The sequence below is a fragment of the Salvia hispanica genome, chromosome 1, assembly GCF_029641045.1.
Source record: "Salvia hispanica isolate PSC_SH4W2 chromosome 1, Shi_PSC_v1, whole genome shotgun sequence".
Taxonomy (NCBI): domain Eukaryota; kingdom Viridiplantae; phylum Streptophyta; class Magnoliopsida; order Lamiales; family Lamiaceae; genus Salvia; species Salvia hispanica.
In genome coordinates this window covers 44,202,264-44,223,361 of record NC_142692.1, presented here as the reverse complement: position 1 = coordinate 44,223,361, position 21,098 = coordinate 44,202,264, and the positions used below count along the sequence as shown (strand labels likewise).

General features: G+C 37.3%; 3 protein-coding genes and 1 pseudogene across 5 annotated transcripts; 1 reads left to right on the top strand and 3 right to left on the bottom strand.

Annotated features, from left to right (window-relative positions):
* Positions 1–1,340: 1,340 nt before the first annotated feature.
* On the bottom strand, positions 1,341–7,126 carry LIP1 (lipase 1). 2 transcript variants are annotated; one of them, XM_048127093.2, is made up of 9 exons: positions 5,651–7,126; positions 5,249–5,356; positions 3,859–3,999; positions 3,370–3,480; positions 3,145–3,288; positions 3,006–3,046; positions 2,845–2,921; positions 2,148–2,273; positions 1,341–1,895 (listed from the first exon to the last, which is right to left on the bottom strand). In XM_048127093.2, the coding sequence occupies exons 1-9, from the start codon at positions 5,816–5,818 to the stop codon at positions 1,573–1,575; spliced, it is 1,239 nt and encodes a 412-aa protein (XP_047983050.1). In that variant the 5' UTR covers positions 5,819–7,126; the 3' UTR covers positions 1,341–1,572. The 2 variants fall into 2 exon arrangements, with proteins under 2 accessions (XP_047983050.1, XP_047983051.1); XM_048127094.2 differs by having other exon boundaries at positions 2,148–2,243; positions 5,651–7,123.
* A 1,283-nt stretch (positions 7,127–8,409) lies between these two features.
* Positions 8,410–9,829, bottom strand: LOC125224228 (uncharacterized; annotated as a pseudogene). The gene is made up of 2 exons (XR_016130725.1): positions 9,490–9,829; positions 8,410–8,898 (listed from the first exon to the last, which is right to left on the bottom strand). The product of XR_016130725.1 is annotated as an uncharacterized LOC125224228 (transcript).
* A 1,499-nt stretch (positions 9,830–11,328) lies between these two features.
* LOC148933892 (uncharacterized) lies at positions 11,329–13,908 on the top strand. The gene has a single exon (XM_089061951.1). The coding sequence runs from the start codon at positions 11,329–11,331 to the stop codon at positions 13,906–13,908; it is 2,580 nt and encodes an 859-aa protein (XP_088918077.1).
* A 1,407-nt stretch (positions 13,909–15,315) lies between these two features.
* On the bottom strand, positions 15,316–16,535 carry LOC125185108 (uncharacterized). The gene is made up of 2 exons (XM_048081592.2): positions 16,181–16,535; positions 15,316–15,784 (listed from the first exon to the last, which is right to left on the bottom strand). The coding sequence occupies exons 1-2, from the start codon at positions 16,477–16,479 to the stop codon at positions 15,406–15,408; spliced, it is 678 nt and encodes a 225-aa protein (XP_047937549.1). The 5' UTR covers positions 16,480–16,535; the 3' UTR covers positions 15,316–15,405.
* Positions 16,536–21,098: the final 4,563 nt, after the last annotated feature.

Genomic DNA, 21,098 nt, shown 5'->3' with positions numbered 1-21,098 from the left:
GTAATCTTGTTAGGCAATGCTTTGGTTATTTCCTTGACTAATGAGCATTAATGCTCTCTGGTGTCACGATCTAACCTTGTGGGCTATGATGAAAATGCCTAAGCCTTTAGCCCATGATTGGTTTCCTAGAATAAGAGTCCAAGGTGGAGTATGTTGAATATATGTGGACTATTATTGCTTGGGCCTGATTTAATTTGTGTCTGGGCCTTTATCCATTCTTTGGACTTGACCCAGAAGCCCAGCTGCTTCTCCCTCTCACACCAGATGCTGCCACGTGTCTCTTCACTTGGATTGTGCTCTTCAGCCGTTGGATTAAGGGTTTGTGATGTGTGTTTGCTTATGCGTGAGAATAGCCGGTTTGTCTTCTCTCATTATTCGATACACTCTCTCTCTCTCTACTCTCTGAGACTCTCAATCTTCTCTCTACTCTCCGATTGCCTTTCCGGTTGATTTCTAGAGATGATTCACCATTCTTGTGTGAATACTTGATCCCTGAGTCGTTTGGAAGGCAACTGCTTCGGTTGTTTGTAGTGTGAGAACTAGGGTTTCTGTTCTGAGGTGGTTCCAGTGACCTAATCCGGTGTGAAGGGGCGGTTCGGTGAAGGTTGTGACGGTGTGAGGGTAGACTCCAGTCGTTTCATCGTTGCTCCCTTGGATTTGGTTCTAGTTGAATAGATCTGGGATATGTTGGCGGGCTCTGAGCCATATTATGTGATCTATTCAGTTGTCTCTTTGTTATACTGTGTTGATTGTTGTTTAGATCCGCAAGGATCTTGTGTTGTTATACTAACAATCTTCTTGAGTGTGTAGGTGTATCAAGATGTCAAGATTACTCAAGAACCCTAGCTAGAACTAGTTACTGTAATTGTAATAGTTGTGAGGGATTCTCCTTTGAAATCTGTAAACTTATCAGCCGCGTGGGTGAGAGTTTGGCTGAGCTCTCTTGTACAAGAACAAAGAGGTCTTGGTAATTAGTGAATCCGACCCTAATCTGATCCCTACAATTACAATTATAGGTAAAGAGAGGAAATTGAGATCATAAAAAAAAAAAAAGATGGAGTTGAGGAACTTAATTTTGAGAGTTAGATGTATAAATTATTGGAAAATAATAGTACTAGCTTTATTTGGCTTTGAATAAGTTTTTTGGTTACGGTCACGAAAATATTTTCGGAAATGTTTGCTCTAGTATATCACTTGTCGCAATTTTTTCGTTAATTCATTTTTACCAAAATAAATAATTTCTTAGAATGTTTGCTTTTGATATCTTGTTAGGCTTAATTTTCTTAATATTATACTAGAACTCGGACTTGCAAATTTAAATTACTTCATACACACACTGGTTACGTAGCAAAGGGATATTTACTAGGAAAAACAAGAATGAATCCTCGTATTACATAGAGTCCCAATTAGAGTCTTATAAGACCCAGTTACGTGGATAACTCCGAATCCGAATCTGAATCCTAACCCGGCTCACAAAACCTAGCCAAGGGGATAACAACGGATCCCGTATGTACAACACACGTGTAGAGTACAATTTACAACATAGAAATAGTAGTAGACATACACTAGAGCTCAATAAGAGCTAGATTTTGCCAAGGAGCTAAAGAAAGAAAGCATACTGTCGTAAACATCTTCCTTGCCTCTCGTGCTTAATAGGAAATCTATGTGTCCGTAGTTTTCAAGATAGAGCAATTCAGGTTTTGATACCAATTCCTTGATTGTACGCTGCACATCTGCAGCGTCTGCTAATGCATCATTGCCTCCGTACCCCATCCAGATCGGCAATGAACTGGGGATGGAGCTGACATCAAATGCTGGTGGCTTCCTCTGCTTGTAGTACATTAGATTTTTCCACACTCCATAGTCATACATCGCGAATGTTCCCTCACGGATCACTGCCATGAACAACAACCAGGAACATCAGAGGCATAATAATGAGCGAGCAGAAATGACGTACAAATAAGTATGCATGGGTCGTGCATGTTCATTCATCAGCATTACAAGCATCATAGCACCAAGAGCTAAGAGCCCAACCATCTTCTAGCAATTTGTCCCTCTCCTCAGGGGAGTAAGTTAAACTCAAGAAATTTTGTTGAGAAAAATGCAGTATCTTAGTAGAAGAATAGAGATGGAGCAGAAGCACATACTCTGGAAAAGATGGTGCAAGTTCTTTGAGGATGATGGGTGAGGCTCATATTCAAGATAGGAATCGATCCGCGAGCTATTGAAGCAGCAATTCTCCCCTGAAGATATACGAGATTTAGTGAGGCAACCTAGAGCCAATATGAACAAATATAAATTGCACTTCAGCAATGTTTGTCATAATGGCAAAATGTAGCAAAGTACATTTTTATAGCTTTAGAGAGCTAAACTTCAGAATAGAAACACTATTTTTTTTTTTAATCATCAGTCATGGCAGCATAACAATCAGAATCCAGTTGCCTGACCTCAGAACTAGTTAACATTTTGCATTGGCACGTAGAAGTTCATACTGCCACAAGAAAATAAACTCAGCAATTCTACTATCATAAAGCATATAATTCACTGACAAAGTATTTTTTTTGCAGCCAATTTAATGCTTAGAAAAATGAAATCACACAAGTAGCAACAAAAATAATGAACAATTTTCGTCCAACTATTTTCACGAGGTCCAAATAACCTGTGAGATAACCTCCACACGCCCTACCTTCTCACTTGACACCAATTGTCTAGGTGCTAAAGACTGAATCGACATAACTAGCAAGATTAAATGTATCATAAGGGAGAATACCATTATTCCCATCAAGCACCTATGATCTAAGGGAAAGAAACAGAGATGAAGAAGAATTTGTAAGAATCTGAGACCTGTAACTGAAGAAAGCATGTCAGCACAGTCCAGATGTCCGTCGCACATCATATCCATGATGCGAGTGCCCCATTCACTGAAATAATGGAATTCTACGATCAGAATGCTCAGGGAAGAGCTAGACAATGTTATAGTTTTAGAGAGATCAAATGTTTTATACCTTTTGAAATTGAGCTCATGAATTCCCAATGCCAGAATTATCTTGAACAAGTAGTTGAATATATGAGTAAACATTCAGAAACATTAATCCAACAGGGGAATACTTCCAGAAAGAAAAGAGTTGACCACATCAAACAAACCTCGTCTAGACGCATTTTAACTAATTTCAGAACAAAAGGAGCAGTGATATGATCCAGGTATGATATAGGACAGAGAAGTGCAGCAGCCTTAACCATTTTTGCTATATATGGTTGAGTTAAGGCCGCCAGAGACATGATTGTTCCCTGTAAAAAAGTACGGAAGAATAGCATATAAGAATTTAACATGATTAGCTAAATATTAGAGTTTTTCACGCAATCGAAGACCTGTGAATGTCCGACAACTAATACTTCGGAATTTGTAGTTGAATATATGTAATGAATCATTTCTCCCAGGTCATGAAGAGCCAGCTCTTGCCAACTCCAATCCCAGAAATCCTGAAATAAATGTAAAGCATCAAACTTAAGTCAAAATAAAATCACTCCAAAATAATGATCAGTTTGAGAAGTAGAAGAAGACATCCTTTCCTTTCCCTAATGTGCCTGTGAGGTCTAACAGAGTAAAAAAATAAAATTTCTTGCAGTGCAAAAGAAGGTTAACATAGATTTGGGCATTATCTAAGCAATAATTTTCCATTGAATAGTCAAATTCCAGTACATCTCTCCATTCAATGCAGGATTGCTTGACGAACAGCCAGTGTCTAATTGAAAAAAACTGATAGTACACTATAATGTTTTGCTAGTTCACATTGAGATGAGTTGTTATTATAATATTATTGCATTGACAATGTAAGAACCAAAGGAACAAAAATTGACCTTATCTTCCTCTGACAGAGATACATGTCCATGACTCCAACGTGTTCCACGTACATTACCAACCCACACATCATAACCACGGTTGGCAAGTATAAAACCCAAGGATTGATTTGGGGAATCCAAGAACCATGCATCACCTCCCTGTTTAATTGTTTGTTGTGGCAGCATATAAAAAAAAGAGAGCTCAGAATAAATACATTTTAAATTGTTGCAATAATTAACAGACAAGAAGAGAGTAACTTATCTAACAAGAACAAAAACATTTGATAGAAAATTGCATTATTGACAAATAAAATAGGGAAGGCAAACAATTCCTCTACATGTATAGCTCAATTTCCTGGTAAAACTAGACTAAATGTCAAGCACATAGAGCTAATATGTGGTATGATTACATGGGCAGTACAAAGGATCCCTACATACAGAGAATTCTATTTTGAATAACTAAATATTCTCCATTCCTTGGGTGCAATCATTGTAAGTTTGCTACATTTTATTCTTCAAATTTCTGATTCAAAGATGTTAATATATATTTATACATGGATAACATAGAAAGTTTGTGGCTGTGATCGTCATTAAGGGGTTTCATTTTATTTTCCTAATTCTTATACTAACTACTAGTTTCTGCATACATTGTCCACAAGTTAACTCAAAAAATTTCCTTTCCACTTTAAATTTGTACTTCCAGCTAGTAGGAGACCTTGAAAATAGAAAATTTACTTCTGAGATTTTCAGATCCATACAAGCAAGCAATCATAGGGAGTCAGAACCTCATTATACAAACAAATAGCATTACAATAATGCATAGCAAATCAAACTATTTTTTGGCAGTTGATAAAGAATGGTAGGACAGGAATCAGGATGAAACACACGGAAACCAAACATATCAATGGATCTGATCTATCTATCTATCTACATATCTATATTAATATTCATCTAATAACATTGACAATACTGTACTGGCATCTACATGAATCTAATCACCATCTACTGAAGATATAGGAAGTCAGAAGCTATTTCAGTTTATCAGATTCAATGGAATATGTCATTTCAACCAAAGCAATGTGTTCTATCACTGAGCTGTGATCCAGAAATAGAAGCGAAAAGCACGCTGTAACCTAGTAACAAGTACACCATAATACTGCAAAAGAACAACAGAAACAATTACACTGCCAACAGCTTCTTGAACTAACAAATATATATATCAATGCACTTTCCATCCGCCAAGAAAAGCATTTGATAGCCAATTCCAAACAATCGAAGGAAACATGATCAGAACAAATACCGATTTCAACAATCAACAGTTACTCCCAGCACATATAATCTCCATATATTCACATTCCATTCATATATTAACTAAAAACCAAGCCGCGGACGCAAGTCACACAATTACCATAAAAAGTCCATGAATGAGCAAAACCGGAGGTGCCCCTTTATGCACAGCTACAGAATGAGACGTAACACGCTGAAGTCCCAAAACATATCCATCTTTTGTCCGAGTCTGCAACAATATTGTGAAAGATACATTACTATTAACAAACAATTGAACAACAAAATTTCAAACGAGTACTCCTACACAAAAATCGTCCTTGGCCACGCTTTTTAAAAATTCATCAGCTAAATGCTTGCCCTAATCACGATCACAAATAGCAGGTACACAAATTTCGTAACAGTTATCAACATAGAAACTCCACAATTAAGGTAAAATCTACAGTAACTTAAAAGAAGTTGCACTTCCAATTAAATTGAACTAGCGAAATGCATAGCAATAGCATTATCCGATGCGAGAACTTACAGTGTGTTCGGTGCAAGGGAATCCAGAAGGCTCGATGACATTAGCGCAGAGACCGGCTGTGTTGGATGGCTTGGAGCGGAGCTGCGAGGCGATGTCGAAGTCCTGAGCTGAATAAACGGCGGTAGATGCGAGGAAAATGAATAGCGCCACCGCCGCAGGAAACTCCATGGTTTGGCGGTTTCCGGTGAGGCGATGGCGGGAAGAGATCTCCACCAACGTCCAGCTTGGTGAATCAGTTGCAAGTGCGTTGAATTCATCAGTTACAATATCTGCGCTATTTCAAGTGTGGGGCGAAATCTTATCGCACGCGCTGCAGCGGAGCGTTGCGTTACTCCAAGCGTAGCACGTGCGAAGTGGGTGAGCTGCCCTGCCATATGTGGGAGTCAAATTGGGCTTGAGTTAAAATTTAAGCATTCCGCCCACTTCAACTTGGACCCGTTACCACACCCAATTTCGATTTGGATTCTGTTCTTATTTACATAAATTTAAGTAATGTTCAAAGTTTGAATAAATAACTGTGAAAATAAGTTTCAATAATTTATTATGTTTAAATGGGTTTATAGCAGTTTATTAATTTATGATACTACAAGTATATAATGGAACTCACCTTATTTAGAAAAATCTTAGTATAAATAGATATAGAATAATTTTTTGGACGAATTAAAATTTTAAAAAATGGCAATTGTTTTACTCAAAGGTAAAACTAAAGTATCCTCTTTTTCTGATTATAAAGTGGAAGATGATTTTAATAACCTAATGTTGTAGTATGACAGATCTGACTTTTGAGTTTGTTTTTCTTTTCTTTTCTTTTCTTTTCTTTTTTTTTTATGGTTAATATGTTCTTGTGCCAATTGATTGTGCACCATAGACTTATCTTCCGACGTGGCTGCCGCCTGCTGGAATCTCCTCCAAAATTGGCATCCCCAATGTATTTGGTGACATGAAAACAGATGAAAATACCAGATGATACGGTCAAAGCTCGTATCATGTGTTTCTCTCCAACCAACCAGCCAAAGAACTCCAAGAAAACACGATATCACAATTATTAAACAATGAAAAACTGTCATGAGAGCCGAGAGGCTAACGACGAAGATGAACTAGGGTTAAAGAGAAATCATAGTTTTGGGCATTTGGCGAGTCTTTGAGAGAAAAATAATACTTTTGATATTAGAGATTCGTGGAAGAACCAACAAAATAACGCGGACAGAGCTTATAAATTATGCTCGGTTCAAAATAATATAGAAAATTACCAAAAATACGCAAGTGTAAATGAAATAGCGTAAATAAAACATCAAGCCAGGCGTAGACTGGCTCGTCCTGCTCCCAAGGTGGCTCGTGCTCGACCTCATCTTCTTGCTACTCTTCTCTCTCTTCTTCCGCTGCATCTCCACGACTCGTATCATCAACGCGCTGCCCATTTTTGAGAGTGTTAATTCTTCTATTTTTGTTATTAAATGAAGTGCGCGCTTGTGTGGTTTATAACGTCGTCAACGTTGAATAGTCTGCCTTGTGATCGATATATTCGATAAATGTGAAGATTGAATTCGTATGGATACTATTAATTAGTCAAGTCAAGTGTCGATGCACACCACACAATAATTTTAGTACCCTTGTCTCCAAAACAAATATGATCAATGAAATGTGACAGATATTTTAATGAAAGGGAAATTGATCGATAATATCATAAAATTTGGCCAAATTCTAGATTTTAATATAGATTTAAAATATGATCATAAAAACATTAATGTTGTTGTTTAGGATTTTCCATGATGAACATTTCCACGTGATCTTCCGATTTCCATGAAAACCATGAAATGATGAAGTCATGAAACCAAGGAGAAATATTTAGAAACGATTGGAATTATGCTTAATTTAGTACTATATTAAATAAGAAATCAACATAATCTTTTTAGAAACGATTGGAATTGTAATAATAAGCATAATCTTGTACTACTTTCATCTCACTATAAGAGTCATATTTCATTTTTACTATAGATATAAATAGGTCTCACATTCTACCAACTTATTACACTCACATTTTATAATAAAACTAAGGGTCATATTCTAATGCTTATAGTACCCTAATCCAAAATCAAGACCAAATATCCACCCTTAGATTTTAAAATTGAGTGGATGAGATTAAATCTTACGAATCTCAATAAATAGTAGAAAAAATATCAACAAAAGGTTAATATCGTCATTATGTTATCATATGATAATTTTCGTGAATGTTTTTTTATATCAACATAGTGTATTACAAATATCAACAATATGACATAAGAATATCAACACATATTTATTGAGATTTTTACATGGTTTTATTGAGATTTTTTTGATATATTTCTTGATAAAAATCTGGTTATCAACATTTACAAAAACTAAAATAAAAAATATCAAATTTCATCATCCGAACGTCGTCGGAACATATGCAATTGAGATCTCGTAGGAATCATTATAAAATTATCTTTAATTTGATATATTTTTTGCGAAAAAATAATTTAAATCGAAAGAGTTACGTAAATTTAAAGTTTTAAGATGATTTTAATGAGAGAGAATTGACATTAATACCCTCTAATTTTATTTATTAATTTTCTTGATTAAAAATATAATCATGTGGCATTATTTCAACCACTAGATTATCTAATCTAATGGTTAAGATTTAGTCTTAGATTGAGATTGCTAATTAGTTAGCAATTGATCGCTCCCCATAAAACTAATACTTATATAGTTATATTAAATTTGTAACTTGCACGTACACATCATGAAATGTAATACTCATACTCCAACATAAAAGGCACAAAAGAGGACCCTAGCTTATTTGACATACTATTAAATATGCATATGGTATAATTAATTGGCATATGTAGCTTTGTATTCTGCCCAGAGAGTGTCGACCTTCTTTCCAAGCAACTCCTGAAAGAAATTTGGGCTGTAACTATCTCTCAACTTCTTGTTCAGCTCCGCCTCAAATCCGCTCTTCAGCCCGTCGCAATACTCTAGGAACCTTGCCGCGACGCTGTAGCCCTCATCCCACCGGTCGCCTTCTCCCGGCCCCCTCCAGCCTGGTGCTGGATATCCTGCCTTGAGCCTCACGAAATCTGCTATCCCTTCATTCAGTTTTAATAATTGCTCATCCGTGTTCCTGTTCCCATTCCCATTCCCATTCCCACTGCCACACGTGTGTCATCTCGTGGTACAGGATACCCGTGAACTCCACTTTCACATCGCCCAAAAAATCATTGATATGCCTGAATTGATAGCTTCGTCAGTTTGTTTTCCGGTCCGATTTTTAAAACGTTGAATTACACTAATTCCACTAAAATATGTACTATGTGGTATGATCAGCTTGCGTTCATATTCAGTGGTATATTTATAATTTTTTAGGAGTGATTACTTTTGATAACATGTGTCGAATAATTATATATGATCATATAAATTCAAGAATATTGTGCAATCCCTTGAGGCTTTGTTCGGTATGATGGAATTGAGCATGCGGAATTGAAATTGAAGCCTTCAATTTCAAACCAATATTTATACCATAAAATACTTAGATTTGAAATTGAATTCGTCTCAATTCCATAATTTGAATTCCATATAAAAAAAATAGATACTTAATTCCAAATAGATAGAACTCCATAAAATTGGGTAACTTCACATACTACACACATTATACACACTAACATAAACACACGTGCACACACACACTTCTTATTGATTATTTTTTACCGAACAAAGGATTTTGATTTTCCGTAGAATCCTAATTCCAATTCCATGTACCGAACGAACCGTACAAGATTTGTCAGATTAGCTACACATGAACAGAGAGAGCATGGACGTACCTGGCACTAACATGGATTTCGTTATTGGAAGCATAAGCAGGGACATCCTTGAGCTTGACTTCATCAAAGACATCAATGAACAAGCTAACTCTGTCTAAGGATTGCCGGTCGGCAGGGTTAGTCTGCTGCTGGAAGATACCCCATATGAAATCGGTGGCGGCAGCGAGTGTTTGCTGGCTGTATTCCGCGCCGATGACGTTGTTGAACTTGGTGCCGCCGGGAGTGTTCTCCGCGGTGTTCGTCACACTGTATTCCACCGCGGAGCCCCCTCCGATCACCGAAAGGATTAAGAGCATAGTGATCAGCGTTAAACTGCCCATTTTAAGTTTGTTAATGACTTAATTCTTCTGGTTTTGTTATGAATTGTTTGTGTGGATATATATAGGAACAGCGTCGTTGACGTCGTCAACGTTGAATAGTCTTCCATGTGATCGATATATACGTGTAATAATAAATGTGAGTCAAGTCATGTGTCGATGCCCACCTCACACAATAATTTTAGTACCCTTTCTCCAAAACAAATATGCTCAAATGGTTAATTGGGCTAATATTACAAAATTTGGTCATAAAAACAATATTGTGTTTAGGATTTTCCACAATTAACAATTCTACGTGATCTTCCAATCTACATTGAACAAAAAGGTAAGGTTAATTTTTATATATAGCTCGAATTGTTGTTTAAATAAAATATTTAATTCAAATAATGCTTGCACATCTTGGATTTATCCATGCATGTTGCGGTTGAAGCTTGAGGGACGAGCTAGGCGGATACGAGCTCATGTCCATATATATCTCACATATCTCATTATCCGGCGAAATTTCGCTAATATCTTTATATACGAGTTTACTCGTATCATCTGGAGCTTTCATTCAGTTCGCGTCCTCTGAATTACCCCCACCATGTCACAATCAACCGACGTTCCATCGTTTCTTGAACGGATTTCAATCGTGATTCCAATTTGGTAATTGCCACTGAAATCCGTTCAAGCAACGATGGAACGTCGGTTGATTGTGGCATGGTGGCGGTAATTCGGAGGATGAGAACTGAATGAAAGCACCAGATGTTACGAGTAAACTCGTATCTAAAGATATTAGCGAGAATTCACCGGATAAAGGAGGTCCGTTCGCGGAAGGAATTTCATCCAGCAACCGATGAACAAAGACAGGAAAAGTAAATTGCAGAAAATTAAAAAAGACAGATAAAAGGGCTAACTATATGTGTTTACTTTTCTTGTGTATATATATATTTCCTCGTTGTATTGTAGCATTGTAGGATGCATAATTTTTCCGTCTAGATTCAATAATCGGGTTAATTCTATTTGTGTTCTAGGCTACAATAGCCATTCCAAATTAATACTGGACTTTATTTAGCTTCCCAGTTTAGGAAAGACGCATGAGGATCATGCGTCTTTCGTTAATGAAACGCATCAGATATATGCGTCTTAGGGAAAGACGCATGACCCTCATGCGTCTGTTAATTTTTTAATTTTTTTATTGAAAGACGCATGACCCTCATGCGTCTTTCCCTAAGACGCATAACGGTCATGCGTCTCTATTTTGAACATATCGCGACAGACAGAGGCAGAAAAACCATTCTGTGAAAGATGAGAGAAAAAAAAGGAGGCAGCGCGATTTTGAGCTAATTTCCGGTGATTTCGTTAATTTTGCCGAAGATTTCTTCCATCTTGTCGTTATATTTAGGTAAGTTTATCTCTTACTCTTAATTATTGAATAATATTGTTAGATTAGGTTGGTTTTCCCTGATTTATAAAATTAGGGTTCATAGGAAAAAAATTGTCCCTAATTTTTGTATTTGTTATATTTTCTTATGCAGAAATCATGCAAATATTTGTGAGTTTGTATTGGGGTGGTAAAATAGTTCAACTTCCACACTTGGGTATTTGTTATGATCCACCTCGGGCAAGAGGCTCCATTATATTGAATTCGTGCGTTTCGTATTCTGAATTAGTTGCAATGATATGTGGTGCAATGAGAATAGATATGAATCAACATGTCATTCAAATATCATGGAGACATTGTCTAGTCTTTGCATCCACTATGAGTTATATATGTACTGAGATTTACACTGATCAAAGTGTGGAGTTTATGTTCAACGATGCTCAAAATTCTACTCGTTGTATTGAATTGTTTGTTGAGTATACACCTGTGAGAAGTTCGGAAATCACACCAAGTGTTGATTATGGCGTTGTTGATTGTGGTATTGGATCATCGGCGAGGGTTGAACATGTGAGCTCTGATCGTGATATGAGTGTTGCAGATGCTGTTAATGTTGGTGTTGGAATAAATAACGACTTAGATGTTGCAGATACCCTTGATGATAATACTCGCATTGTACGAGATAATGATGAACCATTGTCGCCAGTAACATCTGAGGCAGATGCCAGTCTAAGTGAGGATTCTCTTGGTGATGCTTCTGATGATGAGATAGTAGTTTGTAAACCCGTTGTGCAAGGTGAACAACCGCTTCCAAAATACGTTCCCAAGGGGATGAAATTCTTTCGCAACTTACCAAGTGGTCCTTCTGAGGTACCTGATGAAGTTGGTAATGAACAGAGCAACATGTACTGGGATGAGAGACATCCATATCGGATTGGTATGGGAACAAAATTTGACTCCAAGCTCCATGTGAAGACGGCTATGACTATGTGGAGTTTGTGGCATCAAAGACAGTTTAAGGTCGTTGAGAGCAAGTTAAGAAGGTGGCATGCCGTATGCAAATTTCCAGCGGGAACGACAGAAGATGGGATAGCTATTATCAGCGAGACCGACGCTGAAAAAGCGAATGAATGCTCGTGGGAAGTCTCTGTTACACAAAGGGCTCATGATGATCTTTGGGAAATTAGGAAGTGGGTGAGACGACATACTTGTGAAGGTCATCGTGTGAATAGAGGACATGCTAACTTTTCATCAGCGATGATTGCTCTGTGTATACGACATCAAATACAAGAAGATGTTTCTTTCAAGGCCTCGAACATAAAAGCATATATTCATGAAAGATTCAATGTGGTGATCAGTTACAAGAAGGCATGGTATGCACGGAGAAAGGCTTTAGAGATTGTCTTTGGTGGATGGGAGGAATCATTCAGACAGTTACCAAGCTACATGCTTGAACTGCAGTCACAGAATCCAGGCACAATTGTTGAGTGGAAGCACAACGAGCTGTTGAGTCACGGACGTAAAAAAGTGTTCAGTTATGTTTTTTGGGCATTTGGAGCTGCTATACATGCTTTTCAGCTGGCCCAACCAGTTTTAACAATTGACGGGACTCACCTTCGAGGAAGATTTAAAGGTAAATTGCTTGTTGCTTGTGGTGTTGATGCTAACAAAAAATGCTTGCCTATTGCATATGCCATTGTTGATGAGGAAACTGGCGACAGTTGGACATGGTTCTTGAAACATGTCAGAATTCATGTGGTGAAATACCAGAGGGAGGTGTGCATCATATCGGATAGGCATAAAGGAATTTTCAAGGCTATGGATTCTGATGAATGGAAAAAGGAGCCGAAATGTCACCATAAATTTTGTTTGATCCATGTGAGGAAAAATATCTTACAGAAGTGCAAGGGTCCTACTGTGAAAGGCATGGTGTGGGCATTGGGTGCTACAACTCAAGAGCGTAAATATAAGAGAAGGCGGCGTGCACTGCATGAGGAAAGCCCTGATGCGATACGACAGCTGAACAGGGCCGGAAAAGAAAATTGGTCTCTTTGTTACGATGATGGACTTAGATGGGGGGTTACCTCAACAAACATGTCGGAGTGCTACAACAATGTTTTGAGGGGTGTAAGAGAGTTGCCAATTAGAGCTTTGATTGATCTCACATTTTGGAGAACAGTGGAATGGTGGGCACAAAAGAAGACAAAAATACAGCACACCGAAGGTCGGTTAACACCGTGGGCGAGGGACAAACTTGCTGAGAATGATGCCAAGGGGCAAAAACATCACATTTCTGTACTTGACCGAGGATTAGGACATTACCAAATTCGAAGTCAGGCACGGTTAGAAGATGGGAAGCCAAAGGGCAACAATGTACAGAAGGTGCAGTTTGAAGATTCTAAGTGCACTTGTGGGAAGTGGCAGACGTGGAGAGTTCCTTGCTCACATGCTTGTGCAGTTGCTAGAGATAGAGGTATCGCTATGTTTGAGCTCATATCTACAAAATTCCACAAATCTACCTGGGAAGCACAGTATTCTAGTCCTCATCCATGGGATGCACCAAGACACGAAGATTATTGGGCTAAACCTGGATGGAAATTGGACATCACCCCTGAGCAGTTGCTTCCTCGAAGGCGTGGCCGTGGTAGAAAGAAGAGGATACCTAATCAAATGGATGTCCGCGAGGAAGGTGAACTGAAAGCTCCCCGCCGCGAGGAAGAATTCGCCGGGATTCGCCGCTAATCGCCGGAAATCGCCGGAAAGACGCCGCTGCCTTGGTTTCACAGAATGGTTTTTCTGCCTCTGTCTGTCGCGATATGTTCAAAATAGAGACGCATGACCGTTATGCGTCTTAGGGAAAGACGCATGAGGGTCATGCGTCTTTCAATAAAAAAATTAAAAAATTAACAGACGCATGAGGGTCATGCGTCTTTCCCTAAGACGCATATATCTGATGCGTTTCATTAACGAAAGACGCATGATCCTCATGCGTCTTTCCCAAATTGGGAAGCTAAATAAAGTCCAGTATTAATTTGGAATGGCTATTGTAGCCTAGAACACAAATAGAATTAACCCTTCAATAATCTTATTCAATTTTGAGTCTTCTACAAAATTAGACTTATTATATTTTTCATTACCAATTTTTTCATTATTAATACTCAAACTACTACTACTTTTTATTTATTTCACTCTTATATACTTACTAATTTCGTATTATAACTCGTGAAATCTACTATCAAGACTATGGAAAGTGGATGTAGAAAGTATTTTGAAAAATATGAGTGAAATATTCTAGTTTGATTGGCAATATAGGTAAGTACGCTGTAAACAGTTGGGTAAATAATTCTTGATTGCGCTATACCACGAAGAAGACGCGAAGAACTCACTGGATTAGGTACACGTACCACTGTTTTTTGGAGGCAATTTTCTGTTTTTGAGGAAATTTATTGAAGACAAATCAACATTATTGTTTTGATAAACTGGATTATGTGTTCGTCTTTTTCCTACAATCATATCACATGAGAACGACTAGAAACGTGTGGAATTGTAATATAAGCATACTCTTTTTCAGATTATAATTAGGTGGAAGATTTAGTTAAAAGCTTAATGAATGCATCACGGAAGCGAATGAACTTACTTTTCTTAATTAGTTTGTTTTTCTTCTATTTTATAATTACATTATTTGGGTAAGAATGAATGATAAGTTATTTTGCCTCTATTTAATAATGATTATAGATTATAGAAAATAGGAATATTGGCATCTAATATCACGAAACTTTCAAAAAGTTGAATTTTTCCCACGAACTTTTAAATTGGCAAATAATCTCACGAACTTTACCCCTGGTTTATTTTTTCCTACGAATGAAAAACTTCAATTTATTTTAATAGATTGAAGAACAATTTTGGAGGGTGTACTTCAAGAAAAACTATCTTCAAGATTGAAAAACTTGAAGCTCTCAGAATTGTTGTCGAGAAATTACGAAAGAAAATCCGTATCATAATATTATTTATGGGAATTTTTTCATTCATGGAAAAAAATAAACCGGGGTAAAGATCGTGATATTATTTGCCAATTTTAATGTTCATAATAAAAACTAACTTTTTGAAAGTTTCATTATATTATATGCCAGTATCCCTAGAAAATATTGGTTATGCCAAGTTCAAAGCAAAGTTTATTGATTGCTTAGTAAAATTGATAAATAAAGTGTTAAATTTTCCACTTAGACAAAATTTAACTAATTAATTGGCATATGCAGCTTTGTAATCTGCCCAGAGAGTGTCGACCGACTTTCCAAGCAACTCCTGAAAGAAACTTGGGCTGTAACCATCTCTCATCTTCTTGTTCAGCTCCGCCACAAATCCGCTCTGCAGCCCGTCGCAGTACTCTAGGAACCTTGCCGTCACATCATACCCTTGATCCCAACGGTCGCCCCCACCCGGCCCCACCCAGTGTGCCGGTGCATAATTTGCCTTGAGCCTCACGAAATCTGCTATCCCTTCAATCAGACCGCCCGGTACTGATTGCCCGTTCCCGTTCCACTGCCACACGTGTGTCGTCTCGTGGTACAGTACGCCCGTGATCTCCCTTTTCACGTCACCCGAGAAATCATTGATGTACCTGCATATCATGGTTCACATTCATATTCAGGTGACATATTTGTAATTTTTGTTAGAGCGTTTACTGTTGAAAAGTGGTTAATTTATTGTTATTATTACAAAATAACAAATTTTTGAAAGATTATATGATCATATATACCAACTCAAATTAGTCTCAATTGTTGCACAACAATCTTATAAAAGTTGATCAAGTTTTGGTCAATTTCATAAGATTTAGAAATGCAATAAAGTCGAAAAATTCAGTTTTTCTCAATTGTCATATTTGTGTATAAAAAGGTGGCGTTCGGTGAAATAATGCTGGTTTATAAAAATAAAAAGGTAAAATGAAAATGAAGGAACAATAAAAAAAATACACATATTTTAATGAAACGACGTTTTGAGAGGTGCACGGACGTACCTTGCACTAACATGGATTTCGTTGTTGGAAGCATAAGCAACGCCATCCATGTCATCAACGAACATGCTAACTCCGTCGACGGATTTCCGATCGGCAGGGTTAGTCTGCTGGAAGAGATCCCATATGAAATTGGTGGCAGCATCTAGTGTTTGACGGCTATAATCCGCGCCGATGTCGGTGTTGAACTTGGCGCCACCGGGAGTGTTCTCAGCGTTGTTCGTCACGCTGTATTCCACTGCGGAGCCGCCTCCGATGGCTGAAAGGACTACGAGCATCGTGATCAACGATAAGCTGCACATTTTCGAGATTTTTAATTCATAAAGTCTTCTGTTTTTTGATATTAAATGAAGTTGCGTTTGTACGGTTTTTATAAGGAGGGGGAATCCCAGTCGTTGACTTTGTCAACGTTGAATAGTCATATAGTATACGTTTAAATTAAATTATAGCTAGAGTGAAGAGTTCAACATATAGCTATTGTGAAGAGCTCAACACGAATGGATATAATATTAATTAGTCAAGTCTTGTATTATTAGTAGTAGTATTTGTCAATGCCTTAGTCATGAAGTCATGTGTTGATGCCGGCCGCACACTAAAATTTATCTGACATTTCTTACATATATAAATAATACTTAAATGACTGTGAAAATTAGGTAAACGAAGTACTGTTTATTGCTGGCATTTTTCTCTTTTTTTATAAATTTAATGAAGATAAATGGAGTATTACATTAATATTAGTATATTATTGTTATGAGAAACTCGGTCATGTGTTACTCTTTTTCCTACATATATATATACATATTCAATTGAATGGACTTCAATTTTCTCATGCCGAAAATGAACTTAGTGCTCATTCAGAGAGAACGTCTAGAAAATTAGTGTAATTGTTACTCTTTTTTCTTATTATAAAGTGGAAGCGAACGACCTTATTTTTCTTTGTTTGTTACTATATAATAATGATTATAAATAATTTAGATAACAATAAAGCATGATTAAGTTAATAAGTCGTCTCATCTTCAATTAATAATTTGAAGGTTTCCAATCATCTAGATGAATTGGTATGTATGAATTATTTTGCATATTTTAAATTAATAAACAAATAATACAAATATCTTTTAATAATTTTCATGGAAACATTTTGAATGAAACTAAAAAATACTCCGTAATCTAATTTGTCTAGACATTTATTGAGCTAAAGAATTATTTTTCATTCTTAAATTGCAAAATCATTACTTATCATGATATTAAATTTAAAACATTTATACATTTATATTTACTTTATGATATCGTACTAAAAATATTTCTGCAATATTTATGTGAAAAAACATAAATTTGTATGTGAAACAGCCAGAAAACCATAATATACAAATGTTGCATGAAAAAGGAAGAAAAAAACATAAATACGCGAGGGAAAAATTGTTAGGGCCTATGGTCCCACATGGACCAAGTTTGCCTCGTCATTATTCAATTATAGCATAATTTTGATATTCTTTTAATTTTTTATTTTTTTTTACCACAGGTATACCGAACACACCTTTGGCAGAATCCGACTAATTCTATTCGATCGGGTTTGCAGATTTATGCCGAGTCTCCCAATAGGTGGCGGGGTTTGAACCCGTGATCTTAAGAGCATCCACAATGGTCGGCGAGCGACCGGTTAGCCGATTCTCGGCGCTGGCCGGTCCGCTCGCCGAACCATTGTAAGCGGCTAGCGCGGAATTGGCGAGCGCTCGCCGCTATTGTAGGCTAGCGATTGGCGAGCGATCGGCCATCGCAATTTTTTTATTTAATATCCGAAATACTATATATACGCGATTTGAACGTCATTTTCATTTGCACTGCTTGTTTTAACAAGCTTTCTTTCTCTCTTAATTTCTGTAAAAGAGCAATAACGCGAAATGAGTAACGCGGGTGGTAGTGGTGGTAGTGGTAGTAGTGGTAGTAGTGGTAGGGATGCCGAGGAGGAGTTCGAACGGCAAGCGTTGGAAGTGTTAGAGGCATATACGATCCGCGAGGCAGAGCGACTGTTACAAAGGGCCTTGCAGCCGCCGGTACCTCGACCTCGACCCGTTGTCCACCGCCGAGCAGTGATTGATCGGGATCACCAAGCTGCACATCAGCGGCTGTATATGACGACTACTTCGCTCCGGAGCCGCGGTTTGGGGCCAACCTTTTCAGGCGGCGTTTTAGGATGAGTAGGCCACTGTTTATGCGTATTGTTGACGCTCATCAATATCTATGTTTCCAGTTCAGGTACGACGCGGTGGACAGACCCGGCCACACAACTATACAAAAGTGCACTGCGGCTATCAGACAGTTGGCCTACGGAGGCGCGGCAAACATGTGGGACGAGTACCTCCACATCGGTGAGACGACTGCCCTGCAGTGTATGAAATATTTTTGTAAGGGCGTCATTGAAATATTCAAGGACCAGTATCTTCGAAGCCCTACCCCGGTAGACTGTCAGGATCTGATGCAGATGCACGAGGAGAAGCATGGGTTCCCGGGGATGTTAGGCAGCATAGATTGTATGCATTGGGAGTAGAAGAACTGTCCGCTGCATGGAAGGGGTTGTACACCAGCGGCTACAAGGGAAAGAATCCCACGATGATCCTCGAGACCGTAGCTGATTATCGCCTGTGGAGTTGGCATACATATTTGCCGGGTCGAACAACGACCTCAACGTCCTCAACTCGTCGCCCCTTTTCAACGAGCAGTGCCAGGGCGTCGGTCCGGCCATCAGTTTTGTCGCCAACGGCAACGGCATGATATGGACTACTACTTGGCGGATGAGATATACCCTAGGTGGCCTATCTTTGGGAAGACGATCAGATGCGCAAATGAGGACAGGAAGGCCTACTTTACGAAACGGCAGGAGTCGGCGCACAAGGACGTGGAGCGCGCATTTGGTGTGTTCCAGGCTCGATGGGCGGCAGTTAAGGGTCCAACGCGTTTGTGGCATGTCGACTGCATTGCTTCTATAATGTACGCCTGTATTATCATGCACAACATGATAGTCGTAGATGAAGGTGTACAACTGACTAGTTGGACCAATGACGATAATGAAGTCGCATGTCCACCCCCAACGTACGAAGGGGGGTACCTCACGATGAAATCGGCCGCCTCTAAGCACATGCCGACATGCGCCAAGTGGATGTTCATATTCAACTCCAAAAGGATTTAATTGAAGAGTTGTGAGCGCGGAGGACTGCACGGCGATAGTTTTTTTTTTTATTTTATGTATTTTTTTTATTATGTAATTTTTTTTAATTAATGTACTCCCTCCGTCCCATTAAAGATGACTCACTTTCCTTTTTTGTTTGTCCCAACCAAGATAACTCATTACTTAAAATGGAAACTCATTTATCTCTACTTTATCCCCTTTCTCTTACTTTACTCTCTCCATTTAACACACAAAATAAAGTTGCATAAAATCTCGTGCCGTCCAAGAAAGGGGTCATCTTCCTTGGGACGAAGGGAGTACTTTTTTTAATGAAATTAATGGATTTTCCTGTATATGTGTCGTAAATTTAATTCCGTATTTTTTGTTTAATTCCGTAAATTTAGTTGTTTTTTAATTTTGATTGTTGTGGCTAGCCTATTGCTTGTCCAGTTGCTTGTCCTGATAATGTGGCAGGAAGAATTTTAATGCTGATAATGTGGCAGAAGAAGTTTGTGGCTAGCCTAAAGCTATTGTGGATGCTCTAAGGTCACCACAGCTCTGCGCTGCCAACTGGCTGCAACCCGTAGGTATTTTTTTAAAATTATTTATTAATAAATTTTTTAACATCCTACTTCTCTTTGAGTTATTATACTCTTTTGTAACTGTATCTGTATGTCCCTAATCTCGCTATATATATATAATGTTTGTTTTGGGGAAAACAACTCATAGTATTTAATGGATTTTACAACATTATGGATATTGGATGATCGATTTCCTAATTTATTTAGGTCTGACTGGAATAACTTATGAGGTTTTCTACATTTATTTAGATATGAATGTACTCTCTATGGGGTTTTCTATGTACTCTCTCCACTCTCCGCCCATAATTAAATTAAATGTCTTACATTTGATCGAAATAAGTTTAAGAAATTGTTTTGACTTTACAAATAAAGTGGGTAGAAAAAATTAATGGAATGTGGAACCTACTTTTATAAATTGATTTTATAATAAAATGTGGGTCCACTTATCAAATACAGTAAAAGTGAAATGAGACATTTATTGGCGAACGAACAAAAGAAAGAAAAATGTGACATTTAATGGCGGATGGAGGAAGTATTTTGGTGGTTTTCCTCTTATTATTAATGTAGAAGGGGAAAGGATTGTGTTTCTCTTTTTTTAGATTTATCGTCTATAACGATTATATCTTGCAAAGTTTCGGGAATGGTATCTTTACGTCCACGAAAAATATGTTTTCTTTTTTGTCCGTTTACTAAATTTAGATTATACTCTCAACGTCCTTAAAAATAGACAATATTTGAAATGACACGAATTTTAATACACAATTAGTAAAATAAAAGAGAGATAAAAAGAAAAAGTGATTGAAATATTATTATTTGATAATGTATCCCACTTCTGTATAGAGAAAAAAGTTTCCTTTGTTTCGAAACAAGGAAAGTTCTTAGAATTTGAATTTATAATAGTTAATTAATTAATTAATTGACATAGTAAGATTTTGAATTAAACTTTTAAATGTTACTCCATAGTGATAATAGTATAATAAGATGATTCATACTTTTATTTTATATTAACTGAGAACAAAATAATAATAATAATAATAAATTCATATTATTAATTATTATTATTATTATTTATTACAATTCATAATTTTTGTAAGTACAATAAAATTATCTTATCAATTTATTAATTGATAAAATAATATAATAAAAATTATAGGTTGAAGAATGATAATCCTGAAAA